At 43.8% G+C, this 20,766-nt stretch overlaps 1 protein-coding gene across 1 annotated transcript in view; it reads left to right on the top strand.

The window, feature by feature from the left end:
* The first annotated feature begins 1,792 nt into the window (after positions 1–1,792).
* MEI1 (meiotic double-stranded break formation protein 1) overlaps positions 1,793–20,766 on the top strand; it is a 63,886-nt gene continuing 44,912 nt past the window's right edge. The window contains exons 1-11 of the mRNA XM_037068003.1: positions 1,793–1,963; positions 4,036–4,159; positions 4,957–5,007; positions 6,675–6,748; positions 8,498–8,603; positions 9,102–9,305; positions 10,246–10,376; positions 14,390–14,504; positions 15,313–15,429; positions 16,428–16,527; positions 16,652–16,786. Of these exons, the coding sequence (XP_036923898.1) occupies positions 1,793–1,963; positions 4,036–4,159; positions 4,957–5,007; positions 6,675–6,748; positions 8,498–8,603; positions 9,102–9,305; positions 10,246–10,376; positions 14,390–14,504; positions 15,313–15,429; positions 16,428–16,527; positions 16,652–16,786 (1,328 nt within the window). The remainder of the gene's footprint in view (positions 1,964–4,035; positions 4,160–4,956; positions 5,008–6,674; positions 6,749–8,497; positions 8,604–9,101; positions 9,306–10,245; positions 10,377–14,389; positions 14,505–15,312; positions 15,430–16,427; positions 16,528–16,651; positions 16,787–20,766) is intronic.

A 20,766-nucleotide genomic window follows, 5' to 3' on the forward strand; every position in this document is an offset into this window, starting at 1 on the left:
CAGTTCCTTATCTCTCAGTTTCTGACGGCTGCAGGTGTTCACTGGCTTGTGGGACCATCACTTCAATCTCTGCTTCTGTGCTCACATTGCCGCCTCCTTCATTCCATGTGTTTCTTCTTAAGACACTTGTCATTGTTGGGTTTAGTGTCCACCAGATACTCCAGGATGACCTCCTCATCTCAAGGTCCTTAACTTAATTACAATGGCAAAGATCCTTTTTCCAAATCAGGTAACATTTACAGGTTCTGGGGATTAGGATGTTGTATTAGTCTGCTCTGGTTGCTAGAGGCTAGGAGGCTTAAAGAACAGAAATTTATTTTCCCACAGGTGTGGAGACCAGAAGTCCAAGATCAAGCTTCTGGCTCATCCAGTTTCTTGTGAGAGCTTTCTTCCTGGCTCGTAGATAGATGGTCACCTTCTCACTATGTTCTCACATGTTCTCACACGCACTTTCCTCAGTGCATGTACATGAAGAGGTGGAGAGATCTTTCTTCCTCTTCTTCTGGGGCCACCAATCCTATTGGATTAGGGCCCCACCCTTATTACTTTCTTTAACTTTAATTACCTCCTAAAGGCCTTATCTCCAAATACAGTCACATTACGTGTTAATGCTTCAACATCTGAGTTTGGGCTGCACAATTAAGTCCGTTGTAGACATGCAGATATCTTTTCGAGGCTCACCATTCAACCCATCACATGGGGTAATTTGTTATGCAGTAATAGACATATGCATATATGCTATTGTAAAAATTTGCTTATCTGTTCCCTTGACTGGACTTCTAGTTCCTTGAAGACATGGATTGTCTCGTTTACTTTTGAATCCTGTAATTCCTACTCCAGTTCCTGGCTTAAAATTTTGTCCAAAAAATACACACTTTGTGGACATTTAAAATATAATATGGAAGATGTACATGACATATTTTTCTATGAGAAAGCTGTTTACAGCCTTTGTACATTGCTGTTGTAAAAATGTATAGGAAAAGACTGGAAAAATATTTTCTAATTTTCTTCTTTGAACGTGTATTACTGCTATGAAATGTATTGAATGTTTTTTGTTTGCTTATTTCTTTTGCGCACGTGGATACGATATAATTATGCATTTGTTGTACACTTAACATTTTAATGGGGATTTTTCCATATTAATATCTACTCATTTCAAACATTACTTCATAACACTCCATTGAATAAGAAACCATTGTTTCCCACACTATTTTGCCATGGGAAGCATTTTTCCCACTTAGTCACACTGCCCTGAATGTAGAAAACACCTCTTGAACTTGTCTCCTTCAACATTAACCAGTTGCTGGGCACTTTGGTGCTAAACAAATCCTTGTAGATTGACAGATTGTTACTATTAATATATTTAACATAATAAATTTTTCTTCTTCCGTATTCCTGGTGATCTCACAAAGTCTCAAGTGCTGTGGGAGCGCTCTGTGAGAGGAGATTCTAAGGGGAACACACTAGATTCTTTGAGAGAAAGGTGTCACGTAAATTTAAAATAGTAATAGCAATAGTGTTTAGATAAAAATCCCTGAAATCATTCATTTAATTTTAAAATAGATTGCTTCCTTTTTTCAGGCTAATGACAGATTCTTTATAAATGCTTTTCAACTTTCCATGCGATGTAGATTGCAGACGCTTGTAGCAAACCTTTGGGTTCAGTTGGACACGCTCCAGCTCTTTGCGCAGGCGCAGTATACGGCCAAGGCCCGTGCTGGGCTCTTTCAAGTGCGCTTGCGCACAAGTTGCGCGGGAAAACGCGCTGTCGCCATAGTGTGCGAGCAGCCAGATGGCTGTGAGGGAGGCTGCGGCGGGCCCTTCCCGGTCCGGGAGGGACGAAGAGGCGGCGTTGCTCTTTGAGAGGGCCCATCCCCGGCACGACCCGTGCTGGCTGCTGCCCGTGTCCCCACGCCTTTGCCTGGCCTGCGTGCTGGAGCTGCTGCCGGAGCCCGGCGTGTCGGTGCGAGCTGGCCCCCCACCCCCAGCCCCTCCGTCCCCCCTGCACCCGCATTCCGTTACCAAACAGGGCCGCCCCTGGCAGACCAAGGTCCCCGAACGGGCCCCGCCGGCCTGGTTAACCCACCCAGTAAGCAGGCCTGCCCCTGGCCGGCGGCGCGTTCTTTCGCCGCCACCTCAGCCCCAGGCCACCCTCCCGCAGCCCTTCGCATACCCACCCTGCCGCAGGCTCTGAGCCTCGAGCTGTCCCTGTGCTCCGTCAGGCTGGGGCCCCAGCGGCACCCGCAACACCCCCAGGCTCACCCTCCCGCCTCCCCTTCCCCTCCTCTCTCTAGGGAGCTGTCCGGCTGCCCGGCTGCCCGACCCTCTCGCCAGAGCTTGCCTTAGTTCGACTCCATTTTAAAAGCCGCCTGCTCGCCCTGCGGGCCGGGCGCATGCGCGCTGGGGCGCCTCGTGTCCTCCACGCGTCTGAGAGTGGCAGTGGGGCAGGGAGGGTCGCCTGGGTCCCTGTGACGGCGGGAACGCCGGGTGGAAGGGACAGCCAGGCACCAGTGAGGCAGAGGGGGAAGGCAGCAGGCCCAAATTTAAAAAGTAAAAATAACTATACTTTCCCAAACAAGAGATAATGAGAAGACTGGCTTTGTTTCACATTTTTGCAGGTCTCTTTAATGTTTGGCGTAATAGGAGACAGCTGGATTTTTATATATGCATTTAATGTTATCACGTGTCACGTAACACTTGAAAAGCTTCACTGTACACTTGTGAAAGAATGAGAGTGAAAAAGGCAAATAGCGCCTTAGTATTCTATGAAAATGATTGGACCTCATGGTTGCCCTGAAAGGATTCTGGGCATTCTCAGGGCCCCACTGAGAATTGCTGAGCGAGTTGATAATGTCTGAGATAGCACTGAGGCCAGGCGTCCCGAGGCTGACAGTGAGTCAGAGGGTGCAGAGGTGAGTAAGACGGCGAGGTAGGGGGCGAAATCAGAGAACGCCTTATTGGGATGGACTTAGCTGGTCAGGTGCTGTGTGAGTTAGGAGGGAAGTTAGGAAGGGTTTTTAGAGGAGGAAGCATTTGAATTGGGCTTGAGAAGATGGGTGAGATTTGGAACAGAAGAGATGGGGGATTTTTATCCTAGGAGGTGGGTATCAGCAAGGATGATTTTGGGGAGTTATTAGTGTTTGAAGGAAAGCTGAGATCGGAAAACTAGGTTGAGATCAGTTCAGGTGAAGGAGAGTCATTGAAATTTTTTTGAGTGACTCATTTAGCTCACTGGCTTAATGTACTAAGTAGGAGGAAGTGATGAAGGAAAACAGATTTGCAGGAGCACAGGTTAGAGGCAATAGGAGATGCAACTTCTTTTACTGAACACACTTTGCTTAGCTTCACCTCTCACCAGGAAAGGGGTGCTATAGTCAGTTGTACCCATGTTCCTGTTCTATCCTCTGTGCACACCCGTTTTTTGACCCAACTTTTGCGACTATCTTGAGCACTTTGCACAACTACTACCCAGTTCCCTGTTCAGGGAGGTGAAATGAGTGTGGAGATTTATATTTACATTGAATGGAAAGATGCATTTTCTTCATCTACCTCTAAGGTTCATGAAGGGTCCCCCAGTATCACACTCCTGGGCTGTTGAAGTGGAAAGAGCTCTGACCTTTGACAGCATCTGTTTGGAGACTGAGATTTGGGTCCTTGGGAAAGCTTCTGAACCTCAGTTTTCTTATCTCCAAAATGGCTACAGTGATACTTGTTTCTGCTTGCTTCGCCACCTTGTTAGGCTTAAATAATCAAGTAGACAGAAGAGTGATTTCTGAACAGTGAAGTGGTATGTAAATGTAGAGTATCAAGAACCTTAGCACATGTATGAACTCTGTGTGAACATATGGATTCCTGTGTGTAAATGATATCCTTTTTCATATTCCCTTCAGGGAATATGATCTTACCATGAATTAGATCATCCCTCCAGTATCATCTTATATTTGTATTATGTACTGTATGTATAATTACAATTGTTTGGGTTCAGGATGGCTGAGACTTGGTTGCTATTGATTATTTTTCTTTACCTACCTGAAGTTGGTACGCAAGAAGCATGTGCTGTCCTGCTTCCGAGATGTCCTCGTGAGGCACACCTCCCTGATCATGCAGCTGGTGGGTCAGGACCAGAGAGTCTGTACCCACTTCATAAGCATGCTTTTTGGTGAGATGAAAAGAGAAACTTGGCATGAATTTTGCTATAGCATGTATATTTGGTTTGGGGGGTCTTGGAAAGATAGTTTAGACTTTTTGCGAAGTAACAGTTTAACTTATTAGCAAATTGTTTTGTCATAATGGTGAAAAAAGGTCACCTTTCTAAGATACATGATGCACTATATGGTAATTACAGCTAAGAGGTTAGTGAAAGTGTGAAGATGAATATGGAAAACGTGTGATCTTTCAAAGAGTCTAGTCTTATATGGTCTTTGAACAGGATCAGAAGGTCCAGACTAGAGTCTGCTGACCTGGCTGTGGCCCTGATTGAGTTACTTCCCCTTTCTTGTGCTTTAGTTTCTTCTTGTGTAAAATGAGATGTTTTAAGATGTCCCTTCTTTCAGTACAATTATCATGTCCTTTGGAAGGAGTCCTTTTAGAGAGGAGGGAAGCTAACTCATACTGAGCACTTTGCTAGAGACTTTTCAGGCTTTTAACTGCCACAACAGTACTTTAAGGGAGAGAGGATGATCCCTGAGGCTCAGTGAAGTCATAGCTGACAACTGGCAGAACTGGAATTTTACCCCAGGTCTGTTATAGACTCCAGAGCATACATTTTTTATGCTGCGCTACCCTGACTGTTTTAATTCTTCTAAAGCCAGAGTGGGTCATTGAAAATTTAGGTGTTTGGTGCTGAGGGTGGCTGGAACATTGCTTAAAGCTGCTATTAGTTTTAGACTTCACAGTGTGCCTCTGTGGGTTTATTTTTCTTTTAACTGTCCCCCTCTTACCTCCCTCTGCTCCAAGGGCTGTTATGCAGTGTGGATGATGGGAGTGTGGCAGAACTCTGTATCGAAGGTAAGGTGAAACTGTGTGCTCTTAGCACTTAGAGCTGGGGATATTAGCCTCAGTTGCAGCTCTGGTTACTTGAAACCTTGATGGCGTGTTTTATTTTAGATACAGATAAAGAAATCTCAACTAGCTGTCAATTATTAATTCTGCATTTCTTTCTTGAGCACCTACTCTGTGCCAAGTACTATATCGGACACTAGGGATACATAGATGAATAAGACATGGTTCCTCCCTTTAACAGTCTACTGTGTGGAGGAGAGGTTGACTGCTAAATAACAAGAACTGCTGAGTGCTGTTACAAAGATGTATAAAACTCTGATTTTATTGCATTCATATTGGTTGGTTGGAAGTTGAGTGCACATAGGTTGGTGGTTAGCTGTGGAAGGCTTGCTTATAAAAGGCTCAAGGAGAAGGAAGACAAAAGCACTGGGATGGGAGGATTCTTGCAGAAAGCAAGAACTGTCAGTCAGGGTCTAGTCAGGAAACAAACCTCATAAGTGATTTGAACAGAAAAAAACTTTAAAGAATTATTAGCTAGGTAACTGAAGACAAAAAGAGAATACCAAATATTCACAGAGGTAGCGGTTTCCTAAAGCAGCTCCCACTCCTGGGGCTTGGGAAACAAAGGGAGAGGTTGGAATTATTAAAACTACAAGTTTGGAGGAGGGATGCCATATGTGAAACTCAGACCTCTGCGGAGAGGGTGCTCCTTGGCTGCAGCTGGGTCCATGACCGTTCATTTAGCAGCTTTAACAGATCATGAGTTAACATGATCTGTATGTACTTGACACTTGAAGTTCTGACTACTGGCAGGGGAGGGGAGACATCGCCATTTTCTTCAAGGCCGCTCTTGAGTTGGGCTGTAATCCTAAAGCCATTCACCTCTGGTTGGTCCTGGCATAACTTGCAGAACCCGCTCATCAGACCCCCAAGAACTTTACTGAGGTGGTGGGCTCTAGATGGAGACTGCCGAACTAGAGGGAGAAGGAGGACTTGCTCCTTCCTCACTGTTTCCTGTTTGCTTCTTGCTTTCTTCCTGTCTCTGTGTTATCCTAGAATGCTTCTTCACCCTGAAAGTGGCAGAGCCTTCCCTCAGCAGGTGAATTTTATTTACAGCTTTTTCCCCTCTTGCAGAACCAGCCTCTTCTCCACTTCTCCCCAAACACCACCAGAAACATCACAAATCAGTGTATAGAAGGGTGGGTTTGGGGTTGAGAGATAATATTGTTGGCAATTATTGGCAAAGAAACTCACTCATAATTGTTTTCTAGCCTATGGAGGAGCGAATTCTGAGGAAGGAAAAAAAGTAGACATAATATAAAAATAGTGGGTTTCAGCCTTCGCTTCACAATAGACTCACCTGGGGAGCTTAAAAAATATCTAGATGCTTAGTTTCTTTCTCTAGAGATTCTGATGTAAATTGGTCTTGGACTTGAATATTTTTTTCTAAAAACTTCCTAGGTGGTTCTGTTGTGCAGTCTAGTTGTGAACTGCTGATATGGAAGAAATGAAGAAGCCAGAAATCTTTTTGTTTGGATGTGCATGCACGGTTTAATGGGGGAGACAGAAGGGACTAGCACCACTTAGCACAAGCAAGTGACTTTGAGTAAAAGGGCTACCAAAGGTGAACTCTGGGTTGTCTTCTGACTAGTAATGCTACTGTGTCTGTTCAGTCCTTGTCCAGCTTACAACTCAGCTGCAATTAGAGCAGACCATTCGCTGCCTGCTGGACGAGTGCCACAAAGAGGTCAGTAAGTAGCTGTGAGTTCTTGAGTACCCTCTGGATCCTCGGGCATCACAGCTGGGCCAACCCTTCTTTGGATAGATGGGAGATGAAAATCCAGAGAAAAGCCCTGACTGGTGTGGCTCAGTTGGTTGGGTGCTGTTCCGCAAAGCGAGGGGTCTCCGGTTTGATTCCCAGTCAGGTGTATGCCTGAGTTGTGGGTTTGGTCTTCTGTCCAGTGACATGCAAGAGGCAAAGCTGATCAATGTTTCTCTCCCTTTTTCTCTCCTTCCCTTCCCTCTCTTTAAAAATTAATAAATAAAATCTTAAAGGAAAAGGGACTTATTGTCTGAGGTCAGTGGGAGAGCCAGAGCTAGGGCCTGGGTCTTCTGTTCCTGCTCTCATACTCTTTGCAGCTTCCTGCCTTCCCCTTTCAAGCTCCCAAATGCTGCCTCCATGTGGTGAAGTCCCATCTTTCTGGCATAATCATCCCATGGCCATTCTCTATGTTCTCCTAAATACAATACAGAGTTCCTTGATGAATTTATCACGGAAATATATTCCACTATGTCTTGGCTTAGTATTTTTATCTGGTTTGAATTATATATAGTATTTTGTACTGAAGGCATTTGCTTTCTTCATGATTTAAGGTAAGCATTGAGTGGGTATGTTTAACCTGCCTTCTCCAATATAATTGAAGATATCAATTGTCGTCAAACCAGCAACTTTTACATTGTGTTTAAGATTTTGGAGTGGTCAGAATCACTTTTTATTTTTTACTTTTTTGCAAAAGGAAGGCAAATGTTCATGTTAAAACCATTGACAACAACATTTAATTATAAATTATATGAAATTATCATATTATTATTCTGCATGTGGTTAATAGATCAGATTTGGTTTATAACTGTATATATCAGTACTTAAGGTGATGATGGCACTTAATACTGTGAGCACTTTTTATGTGCTGGACATTGTTTTAGGTGCTTTGCATGCACTATCTCACTAAGTCCTCCCAACTACCCTGATTAAATTGGTACTATTATCATCTCCCACAGGTGGAGTTAAGAGTCTTACTTAGCCCTGGCTGGTGTAGCGCAGTGGATTGAGCACAGGCCTTCGAACCAAAAGATCACGGTTCGATTCCCAGTCAGGGCACATGCCTGGGTTGCAGGCCAGTTCCCAGCAGGGGACACAGGAGAGGCAACCATACATTGATATTTCTTTCCCTCTTTCCTTCCCTTACCCTCTAAAGATAAATAAAAAATAAAAGGAGAAATGTTAAAAAAAAAAGAGTCTTACTTAAAGTGCTACAGTTAGTCCATAGAAAAGGTGAAATATATACTATTGACTCTCCCTGTAAAGTACCCAGCATATAGAGTGTTCCAATATAGTAGCTAATAGTAATAATAATAACAATATTTTTTTACACTGAGCCAGAATTTTGTCTTTATGACATTGCCAACTTAAATTTTCCAGGTTCTGGCTCTATAGGAGACATAATATGCTAATTTATTCTTTAGTTTGTTTTTTAATTCAGTTTAACAAACATACTGAGCTAGGTACTGAGGACTCTGAGAGGAATCTGATTCAACCTCTTTCCCCTAGAGCTTCCCAGACCAATAGGAGAGATAGTCACTTAGCTAAAGAGTCTGACTGCTGATTATGGTGGGAGACATGCACCAGACAGGCTTGGGGTGGATAGGGCAAAATAAATCTTGGTGGGAGCTTTATCCGACCCTAATTTATAGAGTGGAGGATGTTCACTTTCTGTAGCTCTGTAACACGCTCTCCATGCGAGGCAGCCTGGCCACAGTGACCCTTCTCGGCAAGTTGGTGGATGCCATCCCAGCTCTGGCAGACAAGCTTGTAATGGAGCACTGTGAGTGACCTCCGAGGAAGAGCTTCCTTTCGCCTTTACCTGCTTTGATCACACTTCCGTCTGGGTGGTCCATTACACCTTCATTACTTTCCTTTTCTAAGCTTTGGTTTCCCCATCTGCAAAATGTGCTGTATGTTGGGAAAAAGTGCTTCTTGATCCTGGTCTTGGCTATTTGTAGTCACTATTTTAAGGCAAATTAATTAGGTACCTAGTATGAATCTTCCTTTTGGGTGGAAGGGAGAATTAATTCTGAATTATTAGAAGTACTCTTTTCTGACAGTAAAATGCAAATAAATATCTCACAGAGGATTTATCCAAGGGTAAATCATCTAACTTCTCTAAACTTTAGTTTTTCCCTTTGATTAAATGCTCAGAAGTCATTTATTGTGGGGGGGTTATTTGGGATCACCATTAGTACCCCACTGAGGACAGCATTTGAGTTTCACATGGCAGTTGACATTGTGTGGTTCCCCAGCCTCTTGGTTGTTTTCTGGACAGGTGACATGACGGAGCACCTGTTGAGAGGTTTAGTGTACCCCAATGAGGGGGTGCAAGCTTCTGTGTGTTACCTCTATGGGAAGCTGTACTCTTCACCAAAGGCAGCTGAGATGCTTTCAGGCCATTTCCGGGAGAAGCTGTGCCCTCTCTTCCTTTCTACGCTGGATGGTGCGCAGACAAAGGAGCTACAGATCAATTGCTTGGGTAAAACATGAAACTGCGGAGAAAACAGAGACAAAGGGTTTGAGGTTTTGCTTGAGGACTTGAGATGCTGGTTCTGTAATGGTGGGAAAGTGTGCTGCTTCGCCAAGCCTAGGGTTTGGGAGATAACATGCATAGACTGTGGAAGATGTGTAGAGTTGGCATGGCATCTTAAGAATGTTGCATTTGGAAGGAGAAGAAAGAAACTGGGACAGCAGTTTTTCTGCCTCCAGTCTTCACTGCCTATTCTGGTACATCCTGGTGCTGCCAAGTCAATCTTCACACTGCACAGCTTGCACCCTGTCAGTTTCCTATGTGGAAAATCATCTGTGGCTCCCTCTAGCCTCCAGGGTGATGTCCAGGTGGCTTTGTGTGTTATTTGAGCCTCCTTAGGCAGGAGCTATAGGCAAACACATAGTTTGTGGGTGACGATAGTTTCTTTTCAGTTTGGGCCAAAAGCTGTGTTATGAACAGTCTAGCCATACACAGTGAGCATTCATTCTGGGCTAGCCTCTGTGCTGGGCTCTGGGGTCATCAATATGATCAAGTTCAAGCTCTGTTCTGAGGGAGCTCAAAGGGGAGATGTGGATAGTCAGAATCCAGTGTGGCCAGTGCTGTTGCAGAGGCTGCACAGAAAAGGGTGTGATGCTATCTAAAGTAGTACTATAATTCTTACACGTAGGAAACCCTAATAACTCCACCAAAAACTTAAACCAGTAAATGAATTCAGTCAAGTTTCAGGATACAAAATCGGTTGTGTTTCCATATACTAATGACAACCTGTCTGAAAAAGAAATTAAGAAAACAGTCCCTTTTACAGTAGCATTAAAAATAAAAAGATTAGGAATACTTTTGGAGACATAAAGAAGATTCTAGGGAATGCGTGAGGAGTTACCTAAGGTGTTCTCCCCTTGCCTGACTTCCCAACCCCTTTGTTTTCTAGGTTTGCTGAGGCAGCTGCTGAAGTACGATCTCTTTGTGTCCGTGATCATGAACAAGTCAGCACTGGCGGAAAGTACTGACGGTGGTGAGGGGCCAACAGGGGAGACCTCACTGCCGCTGGTGCTCAAAAAGGTTCTTGTCCTGTGATTCCTTGTCTCTAGGTTCAGTAACAAGGCCTGTCCTCATCCATTACTCTTTCTGTCTAGGATTTACAAAGTATTTTCTCACTAGCCAAACAACATGCTGTTAGAAGACTGAAAGTATGTGTGTGTTTTTTCAGTTGTGAATCCTTACATTGTATCTTCTTCCCCTTCACATCTGGGCTGCCTGACAATGAAGTATACATGCCACAACAGAAACAAAGCTACTGCAGTTGTTTTAGGGATACAGCTCAAGCTTCTCCGCCTGGTACCTAGAGCCCTCTTTCTCTGGACCCTGTTTATCTCTTCAGTCCTACTTACCTGTTTCTTCCACTCCACAACCCACTGCTCTGGCCATATGCAACCTCTCCCTGGACCTGCATGTGCTGGGGCATCCTGTCTAGCTGTGCAGATGCTCTTCCGCTTTGCCTTTAAAGCCCTTCTCTCTCCTTTGTTGACCTCTGATTCAGCCTTTAAGGTTTGTGTGTTTGTGGTAACATCTGGTTAGAACAAGTGACCCTGGTCTCAGCAGGGGCACAAAATCTTCTGTCCTTAGAGTGCACCAAGGCAGCATGACAGAGACAGGGACAGATTGGAGAGCACTTTCCTAGGGGCGCAAGAATTTTGTAGAGACAGGAGTTTTGGTTTAGAGGTCCCATCTTCTGTCTGTATGTAGAGACTGTCCTTCCATAGGCCACTTTGGATGATTGTTTTTTAAATTTTCTTTTCTTTCTTTTTTTAAGATTGATTGTTTATGTATTTATTTTTATACTGAGGGGAAGGGAGGGAGAAAGTGAGGGAGAGAAACATCAATGTGTGTTCGCCTCTCACTCCCTGCACTGGGGAACCTGGCCTGCAACCCAGGCATGTGCCCTGACTGGGAATCTAACCAGCAACCCTCTTCTTCATAGTCCGGTGCTCAGTCCACTGAGCCACACCAGCCAGGGCAAGGATGATTGGTATTTTATTTTACTACAGCAGCCAGCAAGGTTGGAACTGGAGTGAGGTGAGTGAGACACTTGACTTAGGTGCAAATTTTAAGAGGGTGATAAAAAATTCAGCAATCAAGATAAATAATATTTTAATGCAATATTCCAAAAGATCAAAGTCAATGCAAAAAATTCATGATGTACAAAATATCAAAATTTTAAATAAAGATAAGATAGGCATGTATCCTTATACCTCCATTCCAGTATCTTTTGTCAGAGTCTAATGCTGGCTAGTCTTGCTTTTGGCTGATAATCAACTTATTCTCTCAAAATTTAGATCCCTGAGAACATATTGTCAATGTTTGTGTTCCTGCTGTTGCAACGTTGATTCATTCATTTAGTCAAATACATAGTGAGCACTAATGTGATATGTTGGCCACTGTGTTAGGCACTGGGAATATCATGGTATGTAAATAAATGAGTTTCTTGTCTATTCACAAACTAGTGGAAAAAGCAGATAATAAACAAGTAAATGAACAAATAAAGTAACTGTAGACTGTGATAAGTGTTGTAAGAAAGAGGGATGAGACAATAGCAGAAAATGCCACCTACAAGTTGAGTGGTCAGGCAGGGCCTCTCTGAAGGGTTGACATTTTAGCTGACACTTGAATTAACATGAGCCAGTGATCAATTGTATCTTAACAGAGATGAAAATAAAGTAACTAAGCAAGTGAGCAAGCTAGTGATAAGAAGAGCGGGCCGAAAAGCATTTCAGGTTGGGGGAGCAGCAAGTAAAAGCCACAGGAAGGGAAATGCTTGATGTGATCTAGAAACATTTGGAGGCCAGTGGGGTGGGATGGATGGGAGGTGAAGTGGCCCAACATTAGGCTAGAGAGCAAGCAGGGGAAGTTATGCAAGTCCTGATAGGTCATGGTAAGTTATTAGGATTTTTTTAATGATAGATTTTTAGCCCTGGCCAGGTGGCTCAGTTGGTTGGAATGGCATCCTGTACACCAAAAGGTTCTGGGTTTGAGCCCTGGTCAGATCACATACCTATGTAATGAGTTAGATCCTCGGTTGGGGCACATACTGGGGCAACTGATCAATGTTTCTCTTTCTCTCCTTTCCTCGCTCTAAAATTAATTTAAAAACATATCCTTGGGTGAGGATTTTAAAAATGATTTTATAATTAATTTTGTTTATGATGAACATGTAGGGTTAGAGTGTTTTTTCTTAATAGGACTTATAAGGACTGTACATTTTAAATCAAGAATCATTGTTTAATGGTTAAACACCATTTTTGTAAGACACATTTCCTCCCCCCCACCCGCCACATTTTATCAGCTCTGAAGTTGGGAGACATTTTATCATTAATGGTGTGTCAGTTTCATTACAGCTCTTTTTCTTTAAATAGTGGTTTGCCTTACATTAGTAGCATCTTAAAAAAATAGATGTCTTTTCCTATATAGAAGAGGACAAGATAGAGATTAATATCTAGAAACTCCTTTGTATGCTAACAGAAAGGCTTTTTATGTGTCTGTTTTTTGGTCTCACATGACTGGGATGGCTTTAAGCATGCAGTCCTCAGGTGCCTCTCCACCGGCCATGAGTGTGGCTTAGTCCTTTTCCTCTGAAGCTCTAAAACCTTTGTCCTGTTATATATGTTTTACTCATTATTTCCCCCCAGAAGGCCAGTTTCTACTGCACTTAAAATCTGTGTTATAGGATCTCCTAAAAGCTGTGGTGTCCAGTAGGGGTTTGGATATTATAGAATGGAGATTCACTGAAATGTTTTGAGTAGAGGAATAACCTCATATAAAATTTTGATGTGGGAGACATCTCAGTTCTGGGAAAACTAGATTTTGACATGGCTTGTCTGAGTTTCTTCCTTAGCTTTGCCACTTACTAGCAAAGTGAGGCCTGGAGTAAGTAACTGAACCTCAGTGTTGAGGGTCCTCAAGACTACCCCCCAGGTTCAATGATTTATTAGGAGAACTCCCAGGACTTGGTGTAGAGTCATACTCACAGCTATGATTTAGTAAGTGAAAGAATACAAAGTGTCCTGGCTAGATGGCGCAGTTGGTTAGATGGCGCAGTTGGTGTATAGTTGCATCCGTGTACACCAAGGTTGTGGGTTCAATCCCCTATCAGGACAGATACAAGAATCAACCAATGAATGAATGCATAAATAAGAGAAACAACAAATTAATGTCTCTCCCTTTCTCTAAAATCAATAAATAAAGGTGATAAAATCAATAAATAAAGATGAAAAAGAATACAAAGCAAAATTAGCAAAGGGAAAGGTGTATGGGATGAAGTGTGGGGGGAGGGGCAGAAACAAGGCACAGCTCCCGAGAGTGCTATCCAAGTGGATACAGGATGTGTTTTATTCCTCCAGCAATAAACTGTGACACCTGTGAAATGTTGCCTAGCAGGGAAGCTCATTAGAGTCTTAGTGCTGAGGGATTTCGCTGGGAGCTAGCTGGTCGGGTAGGCACTCTGCCTCACGCATACCAAAATTCCAGACTCCAGAAAGCAAGCCGGTGTTCAGCATAAACAATATTGTTTATACAAATTGTTTAGTCATAGTGAGCCACTCTCATGAATTCTGGGAATGATGGGAACTGTCCCAAACCCAGCCAGTGGTCATTCTTACAGGCAGGCGTTTGTGAGGTAACAGTCTCAGGCCTCCATGTTAACTCTTTTCTGCACACTCTGTAAAGTGAGGCCCATAGTAGAAGCTTCCCTTGTTATGTCCCAGGCTTGTAAACATCAAACCCAGGTGAGGGCTGTGAAAGGACTTTTGTCAATGAAGGCCTGAGCCCCTCTTGGTGATGGTTTTAATGGTCTTTGAATACCATTGTGTTCTTTTGTTCTAATTCTCACCTGCTGCTATTCATAGACTCCTTTCCATAACCCATAACTGCGCTTCCTGAGCCCCATCCTCGTGGCTGGTGACTGGTAGAGCAGGAGGGGTTAGGAGACGATTAGGCTTCTGCCCCCAGGCACTCAGGCTGCTTCCCTCTAGTCCTGTCAGTGGGGTGACTGCTGCACTTTCTGCTTCCTGTTTCTCCAGCTCCTCCTGACTAGAGATGAGATTCTGCAGGTGGCTAGTGCCCACTGTATAACTGCAGTGCTGGTCCACTCCCCAGCGAAACATGCCCCAGCCTTCATTCATGCTGACATCCCAGGTAGGGGCCCCTTCTAACCTTCTCTTCCAAGGACCCTGGAGTTCTGACTGGAGATCCTTGAGTCACAGCAGTAGCAGCAGCCTTGCTGGGGTTCTGCAATAATGCGTACTGGAGGGATGGGTTGGTGGCAGCTTCAGTTGTACGTGTCAGAATCTGAAAAGGAGGCCTCATGATGTCTGAATTCTCTAGCTACAGATTTCTTATACAACCTTGAGAAATTTGTTACTGATCTTTGTCATTTGTTTGATCATCTAGGAATAAACACCTAGTGTTATAGGTGATGGAAAGACCCATGGACCAGGGAGGCAAAGGGAATTAATATTTCTCAAGGGCTTGTTATGAGCCAGGAAATACTCCCTAAGGTGCCTTGTAAATGTTGCCACGTTTAGGTTCCTATCTTTTCTATTTTATGGATAAAGAAACTGAGGGGCAAAGAAGGGAAATGGCTGCTTTAAATCGACGAGGCTAGTAAAATCAAGCCTCTCTGGTTTTAACGACTTTTCTCTGCATCATGCTGCTTGCCCATCCTGAGAATTAAGGGATCTCGTTCTAGCCCCACCTCTACCACTAATAATACCTCTCTCTGGGTTTCAGTTTCTCCATCTGTTAACAAGTGAGGTTAGACCATAACCCTGAGGGAATTTTTCGGGTTTGCCTGTGAATTAATGATCATGTCTCATGGAGAGGGTGTGTGAAGAGATGAAGTAACAGGTGTGAGGTGCTGAATAAAAAATCCAAGACCCCATTAGTTAAGGGATCATGATTACATAGCTGTTGTTTATTGTTTTCTTTCCCTCTCCTTGGCCAGAGTTCCTCTTTGAGCATCTTTCCTCTTCCAGCGAAGTGCTTATCTGGTCCAGCTACAACTGCTTGATGCTTCTGGCAGAGGAACCACTCTTGTTTTCCAAGTGCCACACGGTGTATGGTTGGTAGTGAGGTCCTGTATTGGCTCTGGGGTGGGTGGACAGCACTTTGAAGTTGGGTAGCCACAGCAGTGATAAAGGGTTAACCTGCATTTGGAGGGGCATGCTGGTTCTGATCATCTCCATCAAGCCAAACTCATTACCAGATTCATCCACATGGAAACAGTTCTGCTTTTCACTGATTAGCAGAAGTGTGTGTGTATCTATACATCTCAAGAGACAGACACTCCCGTTAGCTACTAAATAAATTCCGATTGCATCTTAAGAACTCAGTCAACCTTGGATTCGTTCCTTTCCTGTGCTCCAGATATCTGTCCATTTTAGTTAGTCTCTAAGTTTTGCTGATTCATCCTTTTAAAATTTCTTGAAAATGTCCCTTCTCTTCCTTCCTGGTGAAGTAAGGAAGCACTTGTCAGGAACTTTTTGTATCACGTATGGATTTTTATTCTGAGCACATTCAGTCATTCATTTTTATTCTGTGTCTCTATTCTGTGCCAGGCACCAGGCTGAGACCTGGATATTTAGAGATACATATAACATGGTCCCTGGCCTCTGGAAAGGGAGAGAAATATAAACGAGCTGATTGGGGCTGTGCTAGAGGAAAGAACAGGAGGTGCGGGAGCTCAAGGAAGGCCCATAGCTCTGCCCTCATGGATCAGGGAAGGCTTCCTGGAGAAGTGGAGTCCTATGTGATTCTTCCAGGAGTACTAGGAATGTCTGGTGGAAAAGGTGCAGCTCAGTCAGTAGGTATTCACTAGATACTTCAAGTGCTGGGGCCTGTGCTTTGGTGTGTACTGGGTTTCGGGAAGACAGGGATAAGTCCGATAAGGGCCTGCCCTCAAGACCTCATGGTCTGTGCCATCAGCCAACCTTGTCAGGGTCCCTCCATGAGGGGCTGCTAGCAAACACGCGCTGTGCAGAACCTCGCACCTTTCCCGGGCATGCAGTGAAGGAACTGCCGAGCACTGATCCCTGCGTCTGCCATGTTATTTTGAGGTAGGGATCGAGTCAGTGGTGAGGAGCCTACAGGGAAGCCTGAGGATGAACAACACGGAGCTGCACAAGCAGGGCGTGCTGCTCTTTGCTGAGATCCTGACTCGGTGAGCAAAGCAGTGGAGGGTCAGGCCTGTCAGGGCTGGACTGGAGAAGAAAAGAAGTGCAGTATTGATTCCTGGTGGGGTGAGTGATAGGTCATTAACTTGTTATTCATTTACTGTTTCTCAGGCAGCCAGAGGAGATCAGGCTGTTCACAAGCTCAGCCATGTGCCGAGACGCCGGCCGTGCCCTCCAAGAGGCAGTGAGCAGCCCTGTGCTGGAGGTGGCCACTGAGGCAGTGAAGGCCGCTTCTGCCTTTCTGAGGTGAGAGGCCCAGGCAGGGTGAGCTTTCCACCTCTTGTGTACCTGAGGGCAGGGCAAGGGCAGGGCAAGGCCAGGGCAAGGCCAGGGCAGCTGCCACCGGCAGGGAAATCTTCTTGATTTTTTTCTTCCTTTTACTCTGTTGTTTTTTCTTTTTGGAACTGCCACTCAGATGTTGGACATCCTGGATGGGTCATCTAATGTTCTCTGTTTTGTGACAGCTTTTCATCTTTTTGTCATTATGCACTAGTTTCTGGGAGATTTTCTTGACTTTGTGTTTCAATTCTTCTATTGAGTGTTTTATTTCTGCTTTCATATTTTTAAAATTTTTACTTTAAAATTTTTATTATATACTTCATAATACACTGCATGCTACATAATATACTGCATAACCTTCTAGCAGGGGTAGATGAGAATAACTGCACTATTTTTCATCAGTCAGGAAAATGCTTCCTCAATCAATGTTTTCCAAACCCTTTGAACGTAGTAATGATTAATTCCAGAGATGCACCTATCTCTTCCTGTCTAAGTCCACTGATATGAGTAATAGGCAAGCTTTTTTCCTCTTGGAAACATTTTGTCAGACACCACAGAATTCTCAGCTGCAGCGGTTCTCAGTAGCTAGTAGTATCCCAGCTAATGAGTTCTTCTGGTTTAGTGGCCAAAACTGTTAGAAGAAAAATTTTACTCTACTTTTCAAGGTTTTTATGGCTGATCTAATCAATTGACATGAAACAGATTAGCAGGAGAAAAACAAAGTTTAGAAACATGCATACCTCCTGTATACATGGGAGAGATCTAGGAAAACTGAGTATTCTGCTTTCATATTTTCAATTTGGAAGAGTTCTTTTCAATTCTCTGAATGTTTTAAATAGCACTTTTATTCTGCATTTATTTCATGGATGTACCAGTAGTTTTTAAACAAATCTCAGTCTTTTACCCTGGCTGGTGTAGCTCAGTGGATTGATCATGGGCCTGTGAACCACACGATTGTGGTTCGATTCCCAGTTAGGGCACATGCCTGGGTTGCGGGCCAGTTCCCAGCAGGGGACTCACGAGAGGCAACCATACGTCGATATTTCTCTCCTTCTCTTCCCCTCTAAAGATAAATAAATAAAAATTAAAAAAAAATCTCAGTCTTTTGTTTTGTTCTAGACTTCCCTCCCACTTCCTTTCTACTAATTGTTCCTTCTGCCTAAAATACTCTTCCTTTAAACCTTTGCATGATTGACTTATTTCTGTCATTCAAGTTCATTTAGAGCATCCTTCCCTAACTAACTAGTTAAGCTGTTGTAGCACCTACCAAACACTTGGTAGTTCTTGTTTACTCACTTGTTTTTGGTTTTTGTCCCCCCACCCCCCCACCTCTATAACATAATCTTTAAGAGATCAGGGGCAATGTGAGTTTTTCCTGCTATGTATTTGCCTTGCTACTAACAGGTAGTCAGTGTAGCATGAAGGGTGTTAAAATGGATGGTGAGACTGAGAGAACCTAGGGTCAAGATGGAACATTCTTTCCATCTTTTTTGGACAGTTTTGGCTAGTAAGCCAGAAGAACTCACTGGCTGGGATACCACTGAGGCTGAGAATTCTGTGATATCTGACAAAATATTGCCAAGACAAAAAAGAGATTGCCTATTATGCATATCAGTGGACTTTGATATCTTGGAAAAATGATGGAGGAAAGCAGTATTTATTTATATAGTAACTTATTTTGTTTCCATTAAACTTTTTAAAAAGATTTTATTTATTTATTCTTAGAGAACGGGGAAGGGAAGGAGAAAGGGAGAGAAACATCAGTGAGTGGTTACCTCTTGCATGCCTCCTACTGGGAACCTGGATCATAACCCAGGCATGTGCCCTGACTGGGAATCGAACCTGTGATCCTTTGTTTCACAGGCCCGTGCTCAATTCACTTAGCTACACCAGCCAGGGCTCCATGTTTTCAGTTTTAAAAATCTAACAAAGTAGTGTATTAAAAATCACCTATAAGAGGAATCTAATGAATAAAATAAACTAATCAACAAAATAGGACCACAGGCATGGAAACATGGACCAGACTGAAAGTGACCAGAAGAGAGGGGGAGGGGGATAATGGTGAAAATAAGGGCAAGGGACTAGACAAAGAACATGTATGAATGACCCATGGGCATGGACAACAGTGTGAGGATCGACTCTGGGAGCAGGGGGTGGGATGGGTGGAGAAGGACAAAAGGGAGAAAATTGGGACAACTGTAATTGAATAACAAAAAATGATTTAATGAAAACATAAGGGGACTTCCGGCCAAGATGGAGGCATAGGTGGAAATACTGTACCTCCTCGCACACCAAATTTAAGGACAACAGAGATTTAGAAACAAAAATACAACCAAAACAGATAGAAAATTGAACTGTACCGAAGTCTGACAACAACGAACCATTCATCCAGACCGGTAAGAGGGGTGGAGTCAGCAGATGGCAGAGAGGAGTCCGGGCAGGAAAAGGCAGTGGTTAGCAGATGGGGGCGGGCGCTGGGATGAAACAAGCAAACCCAATAATGCTCGCAAGGTGGCTGGCTGACCGCAGACATGCATTTGCATGCAGATAAACCAGGCAAAAAAAATGGGCGGTGAGACAGACTGCGCAACCCAGGGTCCCAGTGATGGGAATTAAAGCCTAGAAGCACCAATTAGAAAAACTTTTCGGGGGTTGAGGGGTTGGGAGAGGCTCATAGCCTCACAGGAGAGTTCGTTGGAGAGACCCACAGGGTCCTAGAACGTACACAAACCCACCCACACGGGAATCAGCACCAGAAGGGCCCACTTTGCTTGTGGGTAGTGGGGAAAGTGACTAAAAACTGTCAGAGAGCAGAGCAAGTGCCACTGTTCCCTCTCGGACCCCTCCCCCATGTACAGTGTCACAACACAGTGAAGTGGGTTACCCTGCCCTGGGGAACACCTAAGGCTGTGCCCCTCACTATGTAACAGGTGCGCTAAGAAAAAAAAATAGCCCAAGTGAAAGAACAGATCAAAGCTCCAGAAAAAATACAACTAAGCATCAAAGAGGTAGCCATCCTATCAGATGCACAGTTAACAGAAAACACTAGTAATCAGGATGCTCACAGAACTGGTTGAATTTGGTCCCAAATTAGATGAAAAAATGAAGGCTACGCTAAGTGAAATAAAGGAAAATGTACAGGGAACCAATGGTGATGGGAAAGAAACTGGTACTCAAATCAATGGAGTGGACCAGAAGGGAGAAAGAAACAACCAAACAGAAAAGAATGAAGAAGACAGGAATTCAAAAAAAATGAGAGGCTTAGGAACCTCCAGGACATCTCTAAATGTTCCAACATCCAAATTACGGAGGTACCAGATGGAGAAGATGAAGAGCAACAAATTGAAAACTTATTTGAACAAATAATGAAGGAAAATTTCCCCAGTATGGCTAAGGAGATAGACTTCCAGGGAGCTCAGAGTCCCAAAGAAGTTGGACCCAAGGAGGAACACACCTAGGCACATCATAATTACATTAGCCAAGATTAAAATGAAGGAGACAATCCTAGAAGCAGCAAGAGATAAGGGGACAGTCACCTACAAAGGAGTTCCCATCGGACTGTCAGCTCATTTCTCAAAAGAGACCTTACAGGCAAGAAGGGGCTGGAAAGAAGTATTCCAAGTCATGAAATCCAAAGACCTACAGCCAAGATTGCTTTATCCAGCAGAGCTTTCATTTAGAATGGAAGGACAAATAAAGTGCTTCTCAGATAAGGTCAAGTTCAAGGAGTTCATCATCACCAAGCCCTTATTATATGAAATGTTAAAGGGACTTAACTAAGAAAAAGAAGATAAAAAATATGAACAGTGAAAGGACAGAAAGCTCAGTTAATAAAAGAGGAAACTGAGGGTTAGACAGGATGAGGAATGTACACAAAGTCATGCAGTTAGGCAAGCGCCAGGGAAGGGATTTTTGTCCCAGCACATCCTGGACCTGTGCTCTGTCAG

This window comes from Sturnira hondurensis, unplaced genomic scaffold, assembly GCF_014824575.4.
Source record: "Sturnira hondurensis isolate 20B ecotype Veracruz unplaced genomic scaffold, ASM1482457v3 Scaffold0017436, whole genome shotgun sequence".
Taxonomy (NCBI): domain Eukaryota; kingdom Metazoa; phylum Chordata; class Mammalia; order Chiroptera; family Phyllostomidae; genus Sturnira; species Sturnira hondurensis.